The 24105-nt window shown below is 36.3% G+C and overlaps 2 protein-coding genes across 2 annotated transcripts; both read right to left on the reverse strand.

Annotated features, from left to right (window-relative positions):
- Positions 1-81: 81 nt before the first annotated feature.
- LOC146140043 (solute carrier family 13 member 2-like) lies at positions 82-9159 on the reverse strand. Its single transcript, XM_083392602.1, has 14 exons — positions 9055-9159; positions 8623-8772; positions 8279-8394; positions 6831-6969; positions 6548-6655; positions 5891-5998; positions 5660-5811; positions 5052-5174; positions 2698-2802; positions 2246-2448; positions 1646-1758; positions 1080-1241; positions 462-599; positions 82-237 (listed from the first exon to the last, which is right to left on the reverse strand). The coding sequence occupies exons 1-14, from the start codon at positions 9157-9159 to the stop codon at positions 82-84; spliced, it is 1878 nt and encodes a 625-aa protein (XP_083248728.1).
- Positions 9160-14327: 5168 nt separating this feature from the next.
- Positions 14328-23853, reverse strand: LOC146140044 (solute carrier family 13 member 2-like). The gene is made up of 14 exons (XM_083392603.1): positions 23749-23853; positions 23305-23454; positions 22972-23087; positions 21323-21461; positions 21033-21140; positions 20210-20278; positions 19906-20057; positions 19258-19380; positions 17524-17628; positions 16773-16975; positions 16184-16296; positions 15420-15581; positions 14708-14845; positions 14328-14483 (listed from the first exon to the last, which is right to left on the reverse strand). Exons 1-14 carry the CDS (start codon positions 23851-23853, stop codon positions 14328-14330), a joined length of 1839 nt encoding a protein of 612 aa, XP_083248729.1.
- Positions 23854-24105: the final 252 nt, after the last annotated feature.

The raw sequence follows: 24105 nt of genomic DNA on the forward strand, positions 1-24105 counted from the left end.
AAAAAACGCCAAAACATTGAAATTTTAAGATATTTTGAAAGCAATGGAAGAGAGAAAAGTATTGCAAAGCCATATAATGCATTAAACCATGAGCAGAGGCTGCTCTGTAACAGGGACGTACGATTCGTTGGCCCACTCGGGAAACACGTTGAGGCCGAACATGGACACGCCATACGTGTTGATAAACAACGAAATCACCGCTACTCCAGCGATGTTAAGAAACCAACCTGCCTTTATCTGAAAACACAACATGCGGTGGTCAATCACAGACTGGAAAGTACTTTATGTATTTAGGTCTAACTTAAATTTCAAGTCGCAAAAACATATATAGACTAAAGGACTGTTTAGACGTCGTAGGGTATACCTCGAAAACTACATTTACGGCCAACCAAATGCAGGTAATAATATTAAATGCAAAAACTAGTATTTTTTGTTCGTCGGAGAGCGGTTGATGTACGCACCAGATCAATAACCTTGAGATGACCATATGAGAAGGCAATCGCGTTCGTTGGTGTTGCCACTGGCAACATGAAGGCCAACGATGAAGCCACAACAGGGGGCAGCATGATGTAGAGGGGGTGCACTTCAATGTTGACAGCCTAAAGTAAATTAGTGTCAGAACATTCTGTAATGATGGTCGTGCAACAGGGGCAAAGTATGAATATCTAACCTTAGGGATAAAAGCACAATATATTTTAAATAGAATAATTTAATTAAATTTAGTTAAATTAAATCAGTATTTTTTTTAATAACAAATTACTACAGTAATATGATCGAATCGAAAGGTGCTGAAATTATCACACAGGTATTTTCATGTAGCCATATTTAAAAACGAGTCTGTCGCTGAACCATTGGGAGAAAAATCAAGCAGAACACAAATGCTTGTTAACCATCCCTTCCCCAAAACACAGCGATGTTTTGTCTTTCGAAAGTGCCAATCTACTAAGGTTACTGTAAAACCTTTTACATTTACAATAATTTTTGAAAACTTTAAAACGCAATCTTTTAGAGCAATAACCGCATAAAAATTCAGCAGCCGTTGAAACAAAAATGTATAGAATGATCGAAAATGCGCTTACCAGCTGAGCTAGAATAGGGACGAAAAGCGCCGATGTCGCGGTATTACTGGAACATTCCGTGAAGAGGCAAACGATGATTGTGCACACGAGACAGATCACCCAGGTCTCGATGCCGCCAAGAAAAGATAGAAGTTCACCCATCCATTCCGAGAAACCGGATTCCTACGAAGGAAGTGACAACAAAATGAGCAGAAGAATTTCGGTTGAATCCAGTGGTTCTTCGCAGGCATTAAAATCTGATTTTACTTTGATCAGTTACACAATACTGAAATAAAGACAATACATTGTACGTCGCGCGAGTATTTTACCCAGAGGTTTAGTTTTTTTTAAATTCACGACTTAAGTCACGTTACACTCCACGTCTGTAGCAGTTTTTACTAAACACACGTCCCCCTTCAGTCATATATTTTATAACGCAATATGGCCGCCTTTGTTTGTTTTAAATCAATGTTTGTAGCATTTCTAAAAAGCTTGGATTCTATCAAAGTCTATTTTTTACTATATGATTGCTGCCAATTGTTTCCTCAGCGATACCTTTGAACTAACAAAAATACTTCTGTACCCACCACGGAACCATCCGCCAACGCAAAACCACCAGCGAGAAGAAACAGAACATTCCAGGGGAACATCCGATGAACTGTAGGCCAATCCAGCACTGGCGCCACCGGTTTTTTAAGCTCTGGGGAACAATCGAGATAGCTTTGTAAAAAAGAGTTAAAAAATGCATTATTACGGTGAATCTTTATTGATGTAGCAATAAGGCAAAATTTTGTCAAAAGTTGTCAAAATTACTTCAAGACAGGATTGTTTTTGTTTTGTTTACAATCTACTTGATAAATATTTGTTTATTGCTGTTTCTCTGTTAACGAACAATGGAAGATCTGTAGGCCCACTCCTAAAATGACTCAGCATTTGTATTTAGGTACATTATTAAGAATTTGAATGTAGTTGATTTGTCTAGTGTAAAAATGTAAAACAATGATGTTTGCATCTTGGAAACGAAGGAGTTTTACAAAAGATAAAGTTCATTCATGAAATTGTGGTGTTTTATTTTTGTAAATTTTTAGATAAACGAAACCTTCAAATATTTGCCGCATAATTTGTCAACATTCGCACAGAAGTGATTGCATTTGTCCGAAGTGACAACATAATTAAAATTTTACCACCAGAACCGTCGTCCCTTTTAAGCAGAGTCGGTCGTTCTCCAGGTAGCACAAAGAGCAGGAGAGCCATTGTCATAGCGACGGTTCCATCGGTGAGATGATCAACGGGAAAGATGATCGCCCAGCCTGGGATGAATCCGGGATCGCGAAAGAACCACAAGAGGGCGGTAATGATGAATATTACCAGCACGGTTACCTCACCCCACCTGGAAATAATAGAGTGTACAGTACAACTCTTAAGTAAACAAGGTTTTGATTGCATGGTTGCCTAAAATCAAATTACAACAACGAATCCACGTTGTTGAGCACTTAACAGCAAAAACAAGCTCAAATTTAACTTATAAATCTTTGTTATTATGGATAACAGGTCTTTTTAAATATGATTTAAAGCTTTAAAATATAAAAAGTATTACTTTTGATACTCAACGTGAATTTTATTGTGTAAATATCTTCACCTGATTTCTCCCAGCATTTTGTATTCCCGCTGTAGGACTTTTTTTGCGTTTTTCTCTCCCTGCGTTTCTTCGCCTTTACCAAAACACGACGTCACGGCACTCATGCTTCGGGTAAAACAAATATTTTGTTGATCTGTTATGATTAGGGCGATTATTTTTGGCCTAAAAAATCAGAAATTTTGACCTAAAAATATATTTTTTTGACAAAATTTTGATCAAGAAATACATTGATTTAAACATCATGTTGTTTGAAGTACTGCATCAGTTACTTGAGGTCATCAACCACTCGTTTTTGCTGTTTTACTGACTACCGGTGAAACAAAATTCAATCATTTTTTCGGGTTTATGCGGGGAAAATCTGCCCCCACCCAGTTGAGTACCTGTTTTAGTATATAGTTGACAAAGCGATTATGTTCGTCGTTTCGTTAGGAAAATATGTCATTAATGTAAGGACTATATGCAGGAGTGATAAATAGAAAGTTATTATAGGAGGCACGGAAAATAGCGTCTAACTGTAACCTATAATAATGTTTTAGTAAGTGTAGACACAACGGATGAATTGAATGTCACAATTTCGGGCGATTAGACCGGATTTCAGCTGCTTTTGTGCATAAGTTATCTTGAGAACAAGGGTTTGGTAAATTATTTATATTATGAAGTCACGTTAGATCGGCGACGAATCACTCAAATCAAATAGGGACCAAATTCTAAGTACTGACTTAACTCTTCATGTTTGTTTGTTTTTTCTATGAAAACAAAATGTGATTGCCAGAGCATACGTCATACATATGCCGTTGTTTAATTCATGCAAGCAAAAACGGATTGGCAAACCACACACCTTCCAAATATAATGCGATTTGCCGTGTAGCGAAGAAAGATAAATTTTCTTCATTGTTGGGCTAAAATTAACTGTTTGTGAAAAGGCACACCCAGGCTTGCATTGTCCTCCACGTCAAACAACCTTTTATACAGGCTGAGAAACGTGCCAGACAAACGAAGTGATACGCCTTTAACTATAGTGCGATATAGAGCTCGTCTTACCGACATTGGTTGTGCAATATGGAATACGACTGTTTTATTTTTTATTTTTGTGTGTGTGTTTCTTTTCAGGTCGGTTTCGTGCTCTTTCGGCAAAAAACAGAGGGATAGATCACAGAGGACAGAGCAAAGAAAACCCATGAAGATTTGTGTTGAATTTTAACGCAGGACTACAACACAAACATGGGCGCCCGCACGGAGGGGAAAGGGGGGGCACTTGCCCCCCTGGAATTTCAAAATCCGATCATTAGTATTATTTGTAAGTGTAATATGCATCACTTATGCAGGTTAAAAATATTATACATTATTATACATCGCCCCCCAGTGGCGTATCCAGGGCGGCGGGAGTTATTACCCCCTCTTTTTGTAAGTGATATTATCGTTTTTTGTTCGTTTTTGCCATGGTTAAACGAACTAGAAGGGCGTGCTTTTTAAGTAATTGGGCCACGCATCTCGATCTAATGCGAAACCAAAATCGAGCGAAAAACGCCGTTTTTGTCTTTTGTTTGGTCGACCGTAAACCCTGGATAGTTTCTCTTTCGTTATTTGTTTAGGTTGACTAATTAGCAAGGGTGTATTCGACAACTGACAACGCTAAGTCAAACCTTGAATTTATGCTCTTTAAGCATATTTTGAGACCACGTGCTAAGTGTGCAATGGACACAACTTATTTCCCCTCAACCGCAGCTTGTAATTTAGCGGACTTGGCACACAGCTCGGCGCAATTGTTGCGCTAAACGTGGTACGATAACACCCGGGAAAACCGATCTTCGTTTAGTATTGCAGATGGTGAAAGGCGTGCTTGTAATTTAGCACTAGGTCCGTCCATGGAACTTGAAAACTACGCTGCTGATAGTCGAATTATGTATGATTCTATGACAATTAATCACACATATTTCACGGTCTTGGTCTATTTTTCGCCTGAAGTTAACGATTGTACATTGTGGTTTCGCAGCTGGCGCCTGACAGGATTGTTAACGTGGTCGCTTTTGCTGGACGTATTTAGCTGTTTCTGATTAGTTTTTTTTATGACGTCTTGCAGTCACCATTCTAAGACGTCATAATGTCACTGTTTTATGACGTCATTATTCATTAACGTCAGACGAAAAATAGGGGAATTCCCTAAGTTGAAAATTCATTACCCTCATTTTTGCTTTTCTGGTTGCGCCCCATCCCTATACCCAATTCAGTCAAACCACGCTGTACTTCAAAGGATTCAATTTTAGTGTATGTATTTCAGTAATGCAGTTACAAGTGCGTTAACAAAAACATAGAGACTACTCTGTGTACTATCCCTTATTTGTAAACACTCTTACTCAAATCCAATGTAGAATGTGCTGAGCCAGATGTAGGCGATTACAACCAGGACGCATGAGTAAGGTAGAGAGTATATCAACCAGTTGGCGAATGTAAGCTTAATGTCTGCATCCGGGAATATTCTGCGTCAAGCAGAACCTCATCAGTAAAATCTTTGTCAAAATTTAGAACAAATTTAATGGCGGAGTTGTTAATAATTGACCTGTGTAAACAAATCCTATACCTTATCTTATCGAAAGACGGTATTGTGTGTGCTTTGAAAAACACTAACTGGCCAGAACAAAGGTATTAAAAATTTAACCAGTGCGACCACTCCTCACCAACACGTGATACCACCATAGCTGACAAGCCTGTTTGATTTTGTCGAAATAGATTTCTTGTTACAACGTTTTTTATTATAATGTAATTTCCAACGTAAGATTATCTACTCATTTCGTTTTGTTTCTATTCATAAAGTTTTGCTTCTCAAACATTTTTACTTGGACATTGGAAAATGCTAGTTTAAAAATGTAATGCAGTCCAATTTAGGACGGCATTTACTAGTTTTAAAAACAACATTTATTTAAAGAACACGGCCAAGAGTAAAACAAGATGTACTGGGACCTACATATTATATTGTTCCGATAGGATAAGGTTAGGAGCTGTGCCAGTTAGTGTAGCGGTTCCTCCGATACTAGCAGCATAGGGCACACATATGGTTACCCCTTTGACGAGGTTCTCCATGCGTTCTACCTGTTTTTTCTTTTCTTCGGTTAAATACTGCAATCACAACTAGTTTGTTGGTTTAAATTTAGAACAAAGAACAAAAAGTGAAATGTCAAAATAGTTCTATCCCTACCACTTCCATTTCCGCTTTTTCCAGATCGTCTATTTTATACGAAGGAGGTGGGCTATTGTCGCTGCCATTCTGATTGCTATCTATGACTTCCACTTTAACTTCATGTTCCTACGAAACCAAGAGGTATTAAATTTTTGTAATATTATCATAGTAGTCAGAGCCCAAAGTTTAGTTTCAAAATATTGAATATATGAGTTTAACTTGTTAGCTAAGGGGATTGCTGTGATATTTCTTTAATTCGAAACGTGTGAGTTGATGAACCATTAATCTTGATACACGCTATCAGCATTCGTTATAAACAAAACCAGGATAAGCGAAGCAAAATATTTACCTTGATAGCTATACCCTGGGTACCATTCGCAAACCTTGTAATAACGCCAATTTACATTTTTTTAGCTTTCTTTCGAGCCACCGTTTTTACATGTTAGTTTACAAAACATCATCTAGCAAAGTAAAAAAATTACTAATAATTAAATTGTGATTAAGCTATGAAAATGCTAATAAATTAATAAAAAGGTTAAATTCTCATGCGTAAACTTTTACGTATCGTTACAAACAAATGGTTTGGTATTTTTTAGTTTTAAACAGCAGTTAGATTAAGACAAGGAATGAAAAACTTTGTGAACTACTGATATATGTTTAAATTTCTTGGCTTACATCGTTTTCAAACGCGGGATTTAGGGAAAATGAAGTTACAGCTTTTTCAGTCGATTGAATTGATTTCGCGTCGTCGCTTTGGAACGGACTTAATTTTTCTTCGCGGAACTGTAGAACAATAAAACAGAAATACACTATTTACAAATATCGATTTAAATAATTAAAATTCCGCCAGTCGTTTAATGTTTATTAGTTGAGGTATCAGGCTAGGAATATCGACTTAATATGTAGAAACTATATTAAGCACTATAAGTTGTTTCTTTGTATTTTATGCCACGCTCACCTTTTCGAAGGTCCTGTCGGAGTCGACCTTAAGCTCTTTAAACACAGCTTCTACGATAGGCATCATCATGGCTGTAGAAGCTGCGTTACTTATCCACATCGACAGAAAAAAAGTTGTGATCATGAAGCCGAGCATCAAACTTAACAAAAGAAATAAATCATTGTATTTTAAAAATTGTTATGTTAGTAGCCTAACGCATCCTAAAACTTCACTAATTAACAAGTTACATAAGGAAGTCTGTAAAACAAGGAATGTTTGCTTTTATTTTTAGTCGATTCAGCCCATCATGTTACAAACACGCGGTCTTGTATTGTGTGATAAAGACATGGTACATACTAAAAAATGGAAGAGTGTTTAACCATCTCGAGTCTAACTGTTTATGTAGTCTTATAAAATAACTCAACTTTAAAGCGAATGGTAAATTTTTAACTTGTTGCTTGGTTAATTTTGTCTTATTGTTTACCAAGTCTATAAATAGAAGCCATATTTACCCACCTACTCGCATGTAAAACTACAAATTATTCGGGATAAAAGCCCTGAGTCACCCTATTGACGCGTTAAAGGCCTAAAAGTTTTAATTTAATCATGCCAAATTTTATAGAGTCGAAAGTTCTTCGGAAAGGCCGCAAAATTTCCAAGCAGTAAAAACGTCGCTCATTGTGATATGTTTGTCAGGCAAACATTTGTTAAGACCTGTCCTGCGAAGCTCGCTCTATTTCTATGAACATTAGCGTTGCATAAAAAGCGAAAATCGTAACTATCTCAACATATAGCAACTTAATACAATAGTTTCTCTACAATCTTTGTTTGATGAGGTTTGCTTACCATAGCCTATAAAACATCGAACAAACACGCAGTTGAGCACGTTATGCCCAATGCCACTATTCTATAGAACATATTGTTTGCAGAGCTTCTCACCCAGTGCCATACATTATTATGAGAAGAATAGTTTAGTTAGATATAGACCACATATATAAGTTGTTTTTTGTTGCCTTATCTTAGCAAATCACATATTACATATATTTGTGATTTTAAAAGCCGGTGTAGGGTTGCCTTAAATCGAAGTTTCTGAAACCCACTATTAACGTGGCCCAATGAAGGCATAGTTTCATATTCAGAAAAGGATCTGAAGGGTTTAGGGGCGGAGGTCATGTCCGCTGTAAACTGTATTTTTTGCCTATTTTAACTATATCTTAAATGTATTTCGGCGCTCTGCGCGAATCTTAATAGCTTCTGTTTATAATGTGTCTTAATTTTAACGTAAAGTCACCTTGCGAACCTAACTTAGCAAAGGAATTTTTTCAAGACGCATGCAAAGTTATCTCTGAAACTTATTTTCAGGTCAGAAATCTGTCTGTTCATAATTGTTTTCATGAAATAACGCAAACAACATATAATTCTTATCGTAAATTAGATGTACATACCATAAAATAGCACACATTCCTTACCATCTTGGCTTGACACCAATGAGCAACAAAACCTTTAGAGAAATTCTTTTATGAAGTCCGGTAACTTCTACTGAAATTGCAATTAACAATCCCCCGATGAATAGAAAACTTGTGTCCTGAAATAAGTTGCTTGTAAAAATGGTGAATGAATAAAAAGTTACATATGATGTAGAAAAACAAATCAAAATGTTTTATCTCGGCATTTAGCTTTAATTACGTTTAGATAGCGATTGTCTTCGGATTCCAAAGTTCAAATACGTCCGAAAACGCTTGTAATTAACCAATCACATGATGCCTTTTTGGCAGTCTATGGCAGATTTGAATATATTACCACTGTAACTTACTTTAAAGTAGGATTTACTGACTTCACTGCCAGTCATGACCCCACTAAGAGGAAAGATCGTCAGCGGAATAAAGGCTGTAACCGCAAGGGGAATGGCTTCGGTTATCCAGAAAACCGCCATCAGAATGATTGTGTAGCCACATGCCGCTTCCTAAATGTTTACAATTGGCAAGATTGTTGACGTTACATTTACAACCAGGCGTTTTCTTTCCTTAATGCAGTTTAACGTTCTCTAACCACGGTATACTCAAAATAGGATGTAGTTGCAAATGAAAACGACTAGAAAATAACTTATGTGTTGGGGAACGAGTAACATTTCCATCCACTTAATTGTTTTTAGTTAAAAAAATATATCTATACAGTAAGCATTTATAAAACTACAAAAACGCATACTGATTGAATAATGACAAAACAACTATTGGCATATACTTACTGTTCCCGGGATGGCGATGACAATTGGAAGAAGTAGTATGGGAGTCAGTAATATAATTATGGTGTTTCTAAATGCCCATATCTTACGCCAAATTGACGCCGCCATTTCTCGTATGATAAATTACTACTACAAGAAATAATATGTTAATTGCATAATATGTTAACTGCATAAACCAACTGTGGTTTGAACGCTAGCTTTAAATTTACCGAAATACTTCTGCTAACAATATTTTGACTACCTTTCATAAAAAACTGTAGAAATTCTAATAAAGACCTCATAATTGTAAGGAAATGTTTTCCATCAACAGCATTTTTTAACAACTAGCCTATATAGATAAATACCACACAGTTTGCACATTTTTTGCCCCAATTTTCTTCTATATTAACAGTTCACCTTTTAAAAGTTCTAACGATGTAGTTTCATTAAACGAAAATGTGTCGAAACGACATCCATTTTTCGCCATTTTCGTTTTTATTTAACACTCGTCAAATATTTGTGAAACTGCGAATGGGTAGGCAAAAACGGTAGTAAGGTCAAGGAACAGTTCATAAAATTTTGACCCTTTTTGGTGGCAAGAACGGATAATGATATAAGGATTGATATAAGGATTATTTAAGTGACGCACACCAATGCTTTTTTGGGTGGAATACAGCTTAACGAGGCCGAAACGTACATCAATGCAAACAGAATACATTTAGTGATTTCTTACCTTGCAAAATATATACGTGTTACTCTAAAGTCAAGAAATATAAAGGCTGATTTACGGCCTGTCGCTGACCTAGTTTTGCACTCCAAGTTTTCAATATAAAATACGATAACAAAAGACATAAGCTATCACACTCGAAAATGCCGAAACCCAAATCAAATCCTTGCTTGGCGGCCTGTCGTCAACTTGTTTCGCTCACAACGTACTATGGAAACTTTATTGTAAGACTCCGTCGCATGAACGCCTATGCCAAGCTCATTCTTGTCAAATGCGTCGAAAACCTGCCGTAAGACTGACCTTTTATTTTAAATCAGTTTTAATTTTTGCAGTATGAAATGCAAGCATCAAAGTTATATTTTGGTTTTGAAGAGATTGACTTATTAAAAAACAAAGAATGTACTTCAAGCAAACAAACGTTATTTCAGATCACATGTTTGTAAACCTTGCTACAGGTCGACACATAAGTGCCAACAACTGTAACGATAATTTAGTATGAGCCGACTTATAGACTCATTGCAACAAAAGACGTTCCTCCGAAAAACTAATTTAAAAAAAATACTTACATTAAAGATTTATTTGGTTCTATCTGTTTAAATATGATAAACAATATTGATTTTATTAAACATTTCTGAGCGAAGATTCATTTGGGAAAGCGAAGAATAACTTTTCTAGGAGACCATGTTGATTTACGTTATACTTAGCGACAGACAGCTTTAACATATTTTTTGAAATGTCTCTGTTCTTCTTTGATTAATGTTAATTAACAGTATAAACTAGGCATATACTTAATACACTTTATAGCAATAGGGCAATAGGCTAACTATAAGGTATAAAGTGTTACATTTAGGTTCACTATGTTTTTGATAATTGATAATATTAATGATTCCTGTTATAAGGTCTGCATTATAGAAAAAAAAATTTCACAAATGTACGAAGAACATCAACAAAGATGTCCGTATGTCATTACCCCAATATTTTGGTAGTTTACCTTTAGATATAAAGTGGGATCAGTGCTGCTTTTGCAGGTGTCATTATCGTTTTTGTTCGTTTTTGTCAGGGTTTAACGAAGCTGCGTATTTTTTTTTTGTAATTGAGTCACACGTCTTAAGCTAATGCGAAATAAAAATCAAACGCAAAACGGCGTTTTTCGTTTTTTGTTTGGTCGACCGCAAAGGCAAGATACTTTTTCTCTTTCGCCTTTCGTTATTCGTTCGGGTTGGCTGATCAGCAAGTGTGTGTTCGACAATTAATGGCAATAAATCAAGGGTCTCCGTTTTTTTCTCTGAAAACATCAAGTTAGTCGGTGCTGATGTTTCTCGCTGTTTGCTAACCGCGTTATTATTAGATATTGGTGCAAGACAGGGGTCGCAACCTATGGCCAAGTGCGAAAATTTTTCGCGCTTCGCCCGAATTATCTTTCTACGTCTGGTTTGTTTATGTTTTGATGCTGTCTTTTTAACTAGATCAGTGCTTCTTTACCGTTGCGCCGTGGAAGACTGTCAACTGCGTCGCGGACAAACTGAAAACGTATTAAAAATATTGGACAGATATTTTTTAACATTTTTTGGTTTTCGGCAATGTAATAAAAACTTGCGGTAAATTTAAAAGAAATGCCGTTATACCAAAAAAATCGCGATCGCTTCGCTTGCCAGGTGTGCCCTCACTTAAAACCGTTAAAAACAATGAACTATATTGAATATTCAAGTGGCGTTTCTGCAAAGTACTTTTATTACACTTCTCATTAGTAGTATGGATGACGACCTGTGGCCTCGAATTTTAAACTAAACGAACGCTTTTTTTCGAACACTTTCCTGCCTTCATTGTAATTAAATATGTTTTTAAGAGCAAAAACAAATCCGAGGCCCGCCTAATTAACAGTTGTTCTAACATATTTCAATAACACAATTTTTAGTTAACATTTTGTGGGATTTGGCCCGCGACTACAAAAAGAAAATCATATTTCTCTTGACTGTAGGCCGGTTAGTACTCCCAAAAATTATAAATTCCATACAACTTTATAAAATACTGACGAACCTAACACAAAATTAAAACTATAAGAAATGAAAGATTAAAACTAGAAAAAGCACCCATAATATTTGTATTCTGAGATTTTGTAGAAATATTGTAACCTGCTCACATTTGTTGTGTCTAAAAATTGGCCAACAGCGGATGTTACAATTTTAATATACATGATGTGACGCTACCTAGCGGCACGTAAAGTTAATCGCGATGACTAGACTCAGGCAAAGTGGCTACATTTTCACAGAAACTTGCCGAAAATATCCCGCCCTTGTTGAGCAGTTTGCTGCTAACAATGTCGCCCAGTGTAAAAGATAACAAAACAGCCAGATAGTAAACGATTTTGCAAATGTGCGTTCGACTTTGCCGAAACGGCCAACTCGCATCAAATCTTTATATTAGCAAGTATTTAACGTGGCACATGGAATTATAACACTTGTGATAAAGGCCGTCTTATATAAATGTATGGATTATTTCACATAGGCTACATGTACAGTTGTACACAATGCGTAATCTGTTATCAAGCCCCCCAAAAATCCTTACAAGGCTGACTGATTTTGGTAAGATTTTCCGAAGGATTCCTGTGTACATCAATGTTAGGTAGGAATTTTTTTAAGGTGCTGTATTGCTGTATTTATTCAGCGCTGAAATATGAACGTGTAATAACAGATAAAGCAAACCAAGAAAATGTCCGATCTTAAGATAGTTGGGATTTATTGAGCGCATGAAAGTCACCAATCAAATGCAATAATGAGGAAGAGACAATTCATTGTCATAATAGGACGACTCATCTGATGACGCGACGCGCAGCAGGTTATTTCACACTGGTGGTGAAAATATTGGCAAGTTTTGCAACCCAAAAAACTGTGCAAACCAATTATTCTGGTAAAAGTCAATTTCACGCCACACATTTCCGAAACTTACAAAATTGTCGCAACGGTGGTATACAAAAAATAAAGAATATTATTTGGCGAGAATATTAATCTCGCATGCTATTGGCCAGTCTTAAAGTTATCGAAGGTTTGACGTCGAATAATGAAACGCCACGTGGCGTATACCTGGAGGGCGAGTGGCGGAATTACGTCATTGAAAGGCTGGCTTCAAATCGGCGTTTTGTTGGATGTTAAGTGTTTGTATTTGTATTTTAAATCGTTGATGCAATCGCCTAAAACAAACAGACATTCCATTGCTAAACCTGCTGCAAAACAACGTATTGCAAACGAATGGTTAGATTGCCGCAACTTGGCAGATACGAAACGTTATTAAAATGTTTTTTAGATGAATAGATTTTTTGTTATATTACGTCCTACCAAAACCAAATTTCGCGTTTATAAACAAAGTTCTTTCCTAGTTTGTTTATTAAGTTTATCGTCTTCTTTACTAAAAATATGTGAAACATGCGTCATTATTGGTAACTTACAATAGTCATAAAGTTAGCTATGTATTCTAATTGCATTTAATAATAATATCTATCCTAAAATTGTTTTTCATCCATAACATAAGTGTGTATAAAAGGCACAAACTCCGCACAGATAAACACGAAATCAAAATCCACAGCGCAACCGGCTCTCGAGAACGGGGAAACCCCGGTTTCGCGAAATTGCAAATCCATCAAAGGATTGCCGGCGAGCGCGCGGCAAAGCTGCCGACATGTTGTGCCTGAATCATAGCTCGGCTTTCACCAGATCTTGTCGGCCGGCGCAGCAGTTGTTTCCACCTTAAACAAACGATAAACAGGCTCCAAGAAGAAACCGGTGCTTTGTGTGAGAATCATAAGCCAAGGCGCCCTTGCCTGAACCTAGTAAGGATTCAGCAGCGATAAACAGGTGTGTGCGTAAGCGTGACGTCCGCCCTCACTTCCGTACACTTCGCCTTCGAACCGCCGCGTCGGAACAATTGTCATCTTTGCGGACCCGTTTGACTACGGGATTTCCAGCGACCAAACAAACACCGTTGATACCTTTCGTTTTTGGGTTCGTTACAATATCGATGCTTCAAAAGTCATCTGCAATCTGTCGCTACTCTTGTTTTTCGTTTCAATCTTTAACTTTATTGTCAACTGGAAGAAGAAAGCACTCTTTTAATTATGCCACAACCTTTTAATTATGCACGCAGCCAGTACAAAATGATAACGTTGTCAATAAATATGACTTGTGAATTTTTTTGTAATATTTGTACTTCAATATATAATGCGGTAACGGATTTTAGACATGACTAAGCGAAAAGTTATTTTGTTAATAAAACAAATAAAATTTTGTAGGTATATAAACTATTCAGTAAATTTGAGTAGAGGCAAACGGAACTTTAAACAAGAAAAACAAGGATTTTTAAATTTTTGAAAGTTTTTTGAAAATTTTTATGAACTAAAAATATTCAGTAGTGATTTTGTCTATATTATTGTGAAAATTATTGATATAACAAACATGGATACCCAACGAGTCAAGTACAGTTTTGTAAATGAGTTACAAGTAATAAAAGATACGCCAAAACTTTGAAATTTATTTAAAAGCAATGGATGACAGAAAAGTACTGCAAGCCATATAATGTATTAAACCATGAGCAGAGGCTGCTCTGTAGCAGGGACGTACGATTCGTTGGCCCACTCGGGAAACACGTTAAGGCCGAACATGGACACGCCATACGTGTTGATAAACAACGAAATCACCGCTACTCCAGCGATGTTAAGAAACCAACCTGCCTTTATCTGAAAACACAATATGCGGTGGTCAATCACAGACTGGAAAGTACTTTATGTATTTAGGTCTAACTTATATTTCAAGTCGTGAAAACATATACAGAAAAAAGGACTGTTTAGACGTCGTAGGCTATACCTCGAAAACTACATTTACGGCCTATCAAATTTAGGTAATAATATTAACTGAAACAACTAGGATATTTTGTTCGCCGGATAGCGGTTGATGTACGCACCAGATCAATAACCTTGAGATGACCATATGAGAAGGCAATCGCGTTTGGTGGTGTTGCCACTGGCAACATGAAGGCCAACGATGAAGCCACAACAGGGGGTAGCATGATGTAGAGGGGGTGCACTTTAATGTTGACAGCCTAAAGTAAATTAGTGTCAGAACATTCTGTAATGATGGTCGTGCAACAGGGGCAAAGTATGAATATCCAACCTTACGGATACGGTAACAGCGCCATATATGTTTTAAATACAAGACTGAAATAAATTTAGTGAAATTAAATCAGTAATCTGCATTCTTTTTTTTGCTGATAACAAAATGGTGCAATAATATGATTGAATCGAAAAGTGATGAAATTATCACACAGGTAAATTCTTATAGCAGCCATCTATATTTAAAAAACAGTCTGTAGCTAAACTATTTATAAAAAAAAAAGTGTTTCTTCTTGTTCAAAATCACAATCGATGCTGATCTCTGCCGTAATTAGTGCTTGTTCACCTGCCCTTGCTATAGAAAGTAGCTAAACCAAGATATAACCCTTGCGATGTTTTGTCTTTCGAAAGTACCAATCTGCTAAGGTTATACTGTCAAACCTGTCAAATTAACGATCATTTTTAAAATTCCTAAAAAGCAATGATTTCTAGCAACAAACCGCATAGCCATAGAAGCTCAGCCGTTGCTGTGAAATTGTATAGCATGAACGAAAATGCGCTTACCAGCTGAGCTAGAATAGGGACGAAAAGCGCCGATGTCGCAGTATTACTGGAACATTCCGTGAAGAGGCAAACGATGATTGTGCACACGAGGCAGATCGCCCAGGTCTCGATGCCGCCAAGAAAAGATAAAAGTTCACCCATCCATTCCGAGAAACCGGATTCCTACAAAGAAAGAGACAAAAAAATGAATAGAATAATTCCGGTTGAATACGTATCCAGTGGTTCTTCGCAGGGATTGAAATGTAATTCTATTTTAATGGGTTACACGTTAGTGAGATAAATGACAATTGTACGTCGCAAGAGAATTTAACTACAGTCTGTAACACGGGGGGTTACCAACCTGGAGGCCATGGCCTTTATATCATTTTATCATTTTTATATTATTTTATTGATATCATTTTATCATTCTAAGAATCGGTTACTGTATAAACCAGTTTTTTTTAATCAAAAAGGCGTTTCCTAGTTTTTTCAAAAGGTTGAACAAAAATAGGGGGCCATTGATTTCTCAAAATTTTCAAAGGGGTCACGGTTTAAAAAAGGTTGGGAACCCCTTCTATAGCAAATAGTTTTGCTAAACACACTTCCACCCAGTTAAGAAACTATATTTCATAACACAATATATCGATCTTTGGTGGTTTCTAATCAATATTGTTTTTAACACTTTCTAAAAGGCTTCGTTTTGAAGTCTAATTTCACTATTTGTTTGCTGCCAAATTTTCCCTCAGAAATACATTGGAAATTAAAAAAAAAACTTCTACACTAACCACGGCACCATCCGCTAACGCAAAACCACCAGCGAGAAGAAATAGAATATCCCAGGGAAACATCCGATGAACTGTGGGCCAATCCAGCACTGGCGCTACCGGTTTTTTAAGCTCTGGCGAACAAACGAGATAGCTTTGTAAAAAAAGAGATAAAAAAGGTGAATATTTTTGATTTGGTCATATAATGTCAAAGTGTCGACAGAAGTTGTCAAGATTACTTCTTGTTTTACAAAAAGCACAATAAAATGTTTGTTTACAAGTTACTAAATAAATTTTATGCTTATTGCTGTTACTCTATTTGCGAACATCTGTAAGCTTATTCCTAAATAGACTCAGCATTTGCATTAGGTATATTATTTAGAATTAAATATATATATATTTTTAATGAGAAATGCAAAGTAATGTTGTTACCATCTTGGAAACGAAGGAGTTTCATGAAACTTAAAGTTAATGCATGAAATAAATGTTTCATATTTTGTAAATTTTTAGATAAACATAATTTTCATATTTGCCGCATAATTTATCAGCATTTGACCTAAAGTGTTTGTTTGCATTTGCCTGAAGTAACAACGTAATAATACTTTACCACCAGAACCGTCGTCCCTTTTCAGCAGACTCGGTCGTTCTCCAGGTAGCACAAAGAGCAGGAGAGCCATTGTCATGGCGACGGTGCCGTCCGACGGATGATCTTCGGGGAAGATAATCGCCCAGCCTGGGATGAATCCGGGATCGCGGAAGAACCACAGGAGGGCGGTAATGATGAATATTATCAGCACGGTCACCTCACCCCACCTGGAAACAAAAGAGTGTTACAGTACAACTCTTAAGTAAACATGGTCTAGATCAGGGATGTCCAACATTTTATTATAATGGGCCCCATTGACACTTGAAATAATTTAATGGGCCGCAGAACCTATTAAGTTTCAAGATTAAGTATTGCTCTTTAGAGTTATAACGGGCCTTTAGAGTTATATATATATATTTTTTATCCATACTATACCATTAGTGCGCCCCTAAAAGCTGACTGGTATATTTTAATTAGGCTAATATTGAACGTTTAAAATACTACATGGAAGTGAAAATGACTAGCGGGCCGCACAAAAATTTCAGACGGGCCGCAGGTTGGACATCCCTGGTCTAGATTGTGGTTGCGAAAAATCACATTACAACAACTAATCCACGTTTGATAATTATGTTTTGCCAGCAATAACAAACTCAAATTTAACTTATAATATTTGTTATTATATATAACAGGGCTGTTAAATATGATTCAAAGCGTTGAGATACAAAACTTATTAATTTGATAACCACCTTAAATTGTACCGTGTAAATATCATCACCTGATTTCTCCCAGCAATCTGTACTCCCGCTGCACGACCTTTTTGGCGTTCTTTTCTCCCTGCGTTTCTTCGCCTTTGCCAAAACACGACGTCACGGCAGTCATGCTTTGGGTAAAACAAATATTTTGTTGAACTGTTATGATGAAGAAAATAAATAACATTTTCAACGTCATACTGTGTCGATATGATAAGCACCGTAATTTAATAAAGACTGTTCGAAACACAATGTATGTTGATTGCAGGATTTCTGTCACCCTTTTACTTTTAAATGATTGGTCGGTAAGGAGTCATGAAGTTTGTTTAGGACGAGACGGTATACCCGGTGTGTCCAGCTAAATAGTATGAAAAGTATAAAGTTGTTTTTAGGCTTAGAGATTGACATCCTTGCTTTGCGCCCGAAAACCTATTATATTTTTGAACGTTTATTGGCACAACTTGAAGGTACTCTCGATGTTCATGTGTAGCATACTGTTTGGTAATCCACACTAGAACTCATTTATTAAGAGAGACCTTTGTGTGAAAGGTTATACGTTAAATTTATTGAGAAGCAACTATTATCTCGATCACAGTTCATGTCTATTACACGACGTGGCTCTGGTCTTCGTTTTAGTCAAATGGTTCACAATCTTTTCTCCACCTGTTCTGTTCAGATTTTGTAGTGAGCTCTGCTTTAGGGAGAAATTCCGCCCCCCCCCCCCCCCACCCGGTTGAGAACCTCTGTTTTAGTCCATAGTTGACAAAGCGATTATGACCGTCGTTTCGTTAAGAAAAGTTGTTATTATATAAGGACTATGCAGGATAAAGAAAGACTTAGGATAATTTCAACCTATAATAATGTTTTAGTAAGTGTGGACACAACGGATGAATTGAATGTCACACTGTTTGCGCGATTAGACCGGATTTCAGCTGCTTTTGTGCACGAGTTCGCTTGAGAACAAGGGGTAGATTATTTGTTTTGTGACTTTACGTTTATCAGCGGCGCATCACCCAAATCAAATAGGGTCCAAATTGTGGTTAAGTACTGACTTAACTCTTCATGTGCAAAAGCCTATGAAAACGAAATGTGATTGGAAGAACAAGATTAGGATTTCCAGAAATACATCATACATATGCATTTTTTGATGTTGTTGCATTCATGCACTGCTAAGCAAATGCGGACTAGCAAAAAATACACTTTAGAAATACAATACGAAGTTGCGTCGCTTTGTCATGTGGCGAAGAAAGATTAATTTGCTTCATTGTTGGGCTAAAATTAGTGACTGTTTGTGAAATGGCACACCCAGGCTTGCATTGTCCTGCACGTCAAACAACCTTTTATACAGGCTGAGAAACGTGCCAGACAAACGAAGTGATACGCCTTTAACTATAGTGCGATATAGAACAAAGCTCGTTTTACCGATGTTGGTTGTGCAATATGGAATACGACTGTTTTTTTAATAGTTTTGTGTTGTTCTCTGGTCGGTTCTCGCTTTCTTCTGGCAAACAAACAGAGTGATAGATCACAGAGTACAGAAAAAAGAAAACCCAACAAAATCTGTGTTGAATTTTAACGCAGAAAAACAATACAAACACGTGATTTGCCGGCCAACATCCTTATACTCAATTCAATCAAACTGCTCTTTACTTTAAACGATTCAATTTTCGTATATGAATCTCAGTAATGCAGTTACAAGTGCGTTAACAAAAACATAGAGACTACTCTGTGTACTATCCCTTATTTGTAAACACTCTTACTCAAATCCAATGTAGAATGTGCTGAGCCAGATGTAGGCGATTACAACCAGGACGCAGGAGGTCGGTAGAGAGTATATCAACCAGTTGGCGAATGTAAGCTTAATGTCTGCATCCGGGAATATTCTGCGTCAAGCAGTATCTAATCAGTAAAATCTTATCTTTGTCAAAATTTAGAACAAATTTAATGGCGGAGTTGTTAATAATTAGCACGTGTAAAGAAAATCCTACCTTATCTTATCATCGAAAGAGGGGATTGTGTGTGCTTTGAAAACCACTATCTGGCCAGGTCAGTGGGCAGTTTAACAAGGTAGTAAAAATTTAACCAGTGCGACCACTCCTAACCAACACGTGATACCACAATAGCTGACATACCTTTGTTTAACATTACAATGTTTTTTATTCTGATGTAATTTGCAACTTAAGAAGATTATTTACTCATTTCGTTTTGTTTCTATTCATAAAATTTGACTTTGATTTTTCTAACAGTGACAGCGCAAATAAAATTGTCAAACATGTTTCCTTGGACATTGGAAATTTCAAGTTTAAAAATGTAATGCAGACCAATTTAGGACGACATTTACTAGTTTTAAAAACAACATTTATTTAAAGAACACGGCCAAGAGTAAAGCAAGATGTAATTGAACCTACATATCATATTGTCCCGATAGGATAAGGTTGGGCGATGTGCCTGTAAGTGTGGTTGTTCCCCCGATACTAGCAGCATAGGGCACACAGATGGTTACCCCTTTGACAAGGTTCTCCATGCGTTCTAGCTGTTTCTTCTTTTCTTTGGCTAAATACTGCAATCACAGCTAATTTGTGGGTGGGTAAGAACAAGGAAAAAGTACATTTAAATGTGTTAAAGTAATTGGCAACAAAACACACTTCTATTAAATAGAATGTTAATGCGTATTGTGTCTTGAGTGAAATGTCGAAATAGTTTTATCCCTACCACTTCCATTTCCGCTTTTTCCATGTCGTCTGAGTTATACGAAGGAGGTGAGCTATTGTCGCTGCCATTCTGACTACTATCTATAACTTCGACCTTAACTTCATGTTCCTATGAAACCAAGAAGAATTATTATTTTTTTGTAATATTACCGTAGCAGTCAGAGCCCCGAATTATGTTTTTAGCAAAATATTGAATATGTGAGGTTAACTTGTTACCCAAGGGGTTGGTGTGATATTTGTCGTGTGATATTTGTTAAAGGCTTTTTGAAAAACAAAACCAGGGTAAGCCAAGCAAAATATTTACCTTGTTCGCTATACCCTGGGTCAGAGGCGCCCGCAGAAAATTTCCCAGGGGTGGTGGGGATACAAATCAATATTATTCCATTAGTAACTTAGTAAAACTGAGTTAATAAATATGAAGTAATCTAATTATAAACAATAATAACCGCATTTTGTATTTCCAAAGGGGGCATGTGCCACCCCTTGTACCCCCAGTGGGGGCGCCCACGCCCTTGGTACCATTCGCAATCTTGTAATTACGCCAAATTACGTCTTTTCGCTTTCTGTTCGTGCCCACATTTCTATATATTCGTTTACAAAACATCATCAAGCAAAGAAAATTACTAATAATTAGATTGTGATATAGCTATTAAAATACTTATTGACTTTAAAAAAGGTTAGATTCTCATAGTTTATGCGTAAACTCTGACGTATCTTAACAAACAAATTGTTTGGTATTTTTTAGTTTTAAACAGCAGTTAGATTAAGACAAGGAATGAAAAACTTTGTGAACTACTGATATATGTTTAAATTTCTTGGCTTACATTGTTTTCAAACGCGGGATTTATGGAAAACGAAGTCACTGCTTTTTTAGTCGATTGATTTGATTTCGCGTCGTCGCTTTGGAAAGGACTTAATTTTTCTTCGCGGAACTGTAGAACGATAAAAAAGAAATAAACAATAAAATATTTTTATATATGGATTTAAATAATTTAAATTACGTCAATCGTTCAATGTTTATTAGTTGAGGTATCAGGATAGGACGATCGATTTAATATGTAGAAACTATATTAAGCACTATAAGTTGTATCTTTGCATTTTAGACCACGCTCACCTTTTCGAATGTCCTGTCAGAATCGGCCTTAAGCTCTTTAAACACAGCTTCTACGATAGGCAGCATCATGGCTGTAGAAGCCGTGTTACTTATCCACATCGACAGAAAAAAAGTTGTGATCATGAAGCCGAGCATCAAGCTTAACAAAAAAAAAATTATTCTATATTTTTAAAATTGTTATGTTCGTAGCCTAAACGCATCCTAAAATTTCATTAATTAACAAGTTACATAAGGAAGTCTGTATAAACAACAAATGATTGCTTTTATTTTTAGTCGATTCAGCACATCATGTTACAAACACGCGGTCATGTATTGTGTGATAAAGACATGGTACATACTAAAAAATGGAAGAGTGTTTAGCCATCTCGAGTCTAACTGTTTATGCAGTCTAATAAAATAACTCAACTTTAAAGCGAATGGTAAATTTTTAACCTGTTGCCCGGTTAAATTTGTCTTATTGTTTACCAAGTCTATAAGTAGAAGTCATATTTGCCTACCTACTCATATGTACAACTACAAACTGTTCAGGATAAAAGCCCTAAGTTACACTATTGAGGGTGGAAGGTCTAAAACTTTTAATTAACTCATGCTAAATTTCAAAGAGTCGAAAGTTCTTCGGAAAGGCCGTATAATTTCCAAGCAGTAAAAACGTCGCTCATTGTGATGTGTTTGTCAGGTAAACATTTGTTAAGACCTGTCCTATGCACCTCTCACTATTTCTATGAACATTAGCGTTGCATAACAAGCAAAACCGTAACTATCTCAACATATAGCAACTCAACGTTAACTACACTAGTTTATCCACAACCTTTGTTTGATGAGGTTTGCTTGTCATAGCCTATAAAACATTGAACAAACACGCAGGTGAGTACGTTATGCCAACGCTACTATTCTATAGAACAAATTGTTATTAATTAAAGTAGAGCTTCTCACTCCGTGCCGTACATTATTATAAGAAAAATAATATTTTAGTTATATATAGATTTCATAAATAAGTTGTTTTTCGTTGCCTTTTATAGCAAACCACATATTTCTTCGGCTAATTTGTTGATCAACATTCATACATAATATAGTAGAAATATATTATGTTATAGTTTGTTAAACGGGGCGATGGAGCGTTCTTCAGGGCCACTACCATATCTTATTTTGATGTTTACGGGTTGAAATTCAATTTGTAATTTTAAAAGCCGATGAATGGCGGCCATAAATCAAATTTTCCGAAACCCACTGCTCTCTATTAACGTGGCCCAATAAAGACAGGTTAATAATCAGGAAAGGATCTGATGGGATCAGGAGCGAATTACGTGGCCATGTCCACTGTAAATGGTATTTTTTGCCTATTTTAACTAAGGTACGTAAATGCATTTTTTGCGCTCTGCTCGAATCTATATAGCGTTTTTTAGAACTTTTTAAAATATATTTAACCCAAAGTCTCCTTGCGCACTTAATCTATGAAAAGGGATTTTTGAAGACGCACGCGATTTTCTGTATTACGTAAAATCATTCTATAATTGGTTTGAAAAAATAACGCAACCAACACATAATTCTGATCGTAAATTAAATGTATACACCATATTGGCATTTATTAATAATTTGTCAAAATTTTAATCTTTTAGAAAAGGCTACATAAAATAGCACACAGGTCTTACCATCTTGGCTTGACACCAATAAGCAACAAAACCTTTAGAGCAATTCTTTTATGAAGTCCGGTAACTTCTACTGAAATTGCAATTAACATTCCCCCGATGAAGAGAAAACTTGTGTCCTGAAATAATGTGCTTGTAAAAATGGTGAATGATAAATGTAAATTATGATTTCAGAAAAAATCGAAATGTTTTAACTTGGCATTTAGCACCTCCTACGCTTGGATAGGGAATGTCTTCAGATTCCAAATACGACAAAAAACGCTTGTGCTTGACTAATTGCAAGCCGCCTTTTCATCAGTCTATGGCAGATCTGGTGATTTAACCGCTCTAACTTACATTAAAGTAGGATTTACTGACTTCACTGCCAGTCATGACCCCACTAAGAGGAAAGATCGTCAGCGGAAGAAAGGCTGTAACCGCAAGGGGAATAGCTTCGGTTATCCAGAAAACCGCCATCAGGATGATTGTGTATCCGCATGCCGCTTCCTAAATGTTTACAATTGGCAAGATTGTTGACGTTACATTTACAACCAGGCGTTTTCTTTCCTTAAAGCAATATACGTTCTCTATTTAGGTTATACTTAAAATGCGACGTCGCTTGCAAAATAGAACGGTTAGAAAATAACCTGAGTATAGGGGAAAGATTCACGTTTTCATCCAATTAGCTTAATTACATTAATCGGAAAAAAAATAATTACATTAAAAAAAATATATATAAGCATTAATAAAATTACAAAAACGCAGAATAATCGAATAGTGCGAAACCATTATCATACTTACTGTCCCAGGGATGGCGATGATAATTGGAAGAAGCAGTATGGGAGTCAGAAATAGAATTATGGTGTTTCTAAATGCCCATATCTTACGCCAAATTGACGCCGCCATTTCTCGTATGACTATTACTATTACAAGAAACAAGTTGGGTACACTTATATGCACGAATCTGTAATGTAGCTTGATAACGAATTACAAAGCAAAAAAGGTCGAGTTGATCGATATCAGTTTGATTAAGACGTTTCTATACGATCATCTTCAGTTAATTTCATTATCAAGAAACAAGTTAGTTGCAAAAACCAACCGTGTTTTAAACGCTAGCATTAAATTGAACAAAACCTTTCTGTTGACAAAATTTTGACT

Source organism: Ascidiella aspersa, chromosome 6, assembly GCF_963924565.1.
Source record: "Ascidiella aspersa chromosome 6, kaAscAspe10.2, whole genome shotgun sequence".
Lineage (NCBI taxonomy): Eukaryota > Metazoa > Chordata > Ascidiacea > Phlebobranchia > Ascidiidae > Ascidiella > Ascidiella aspersa.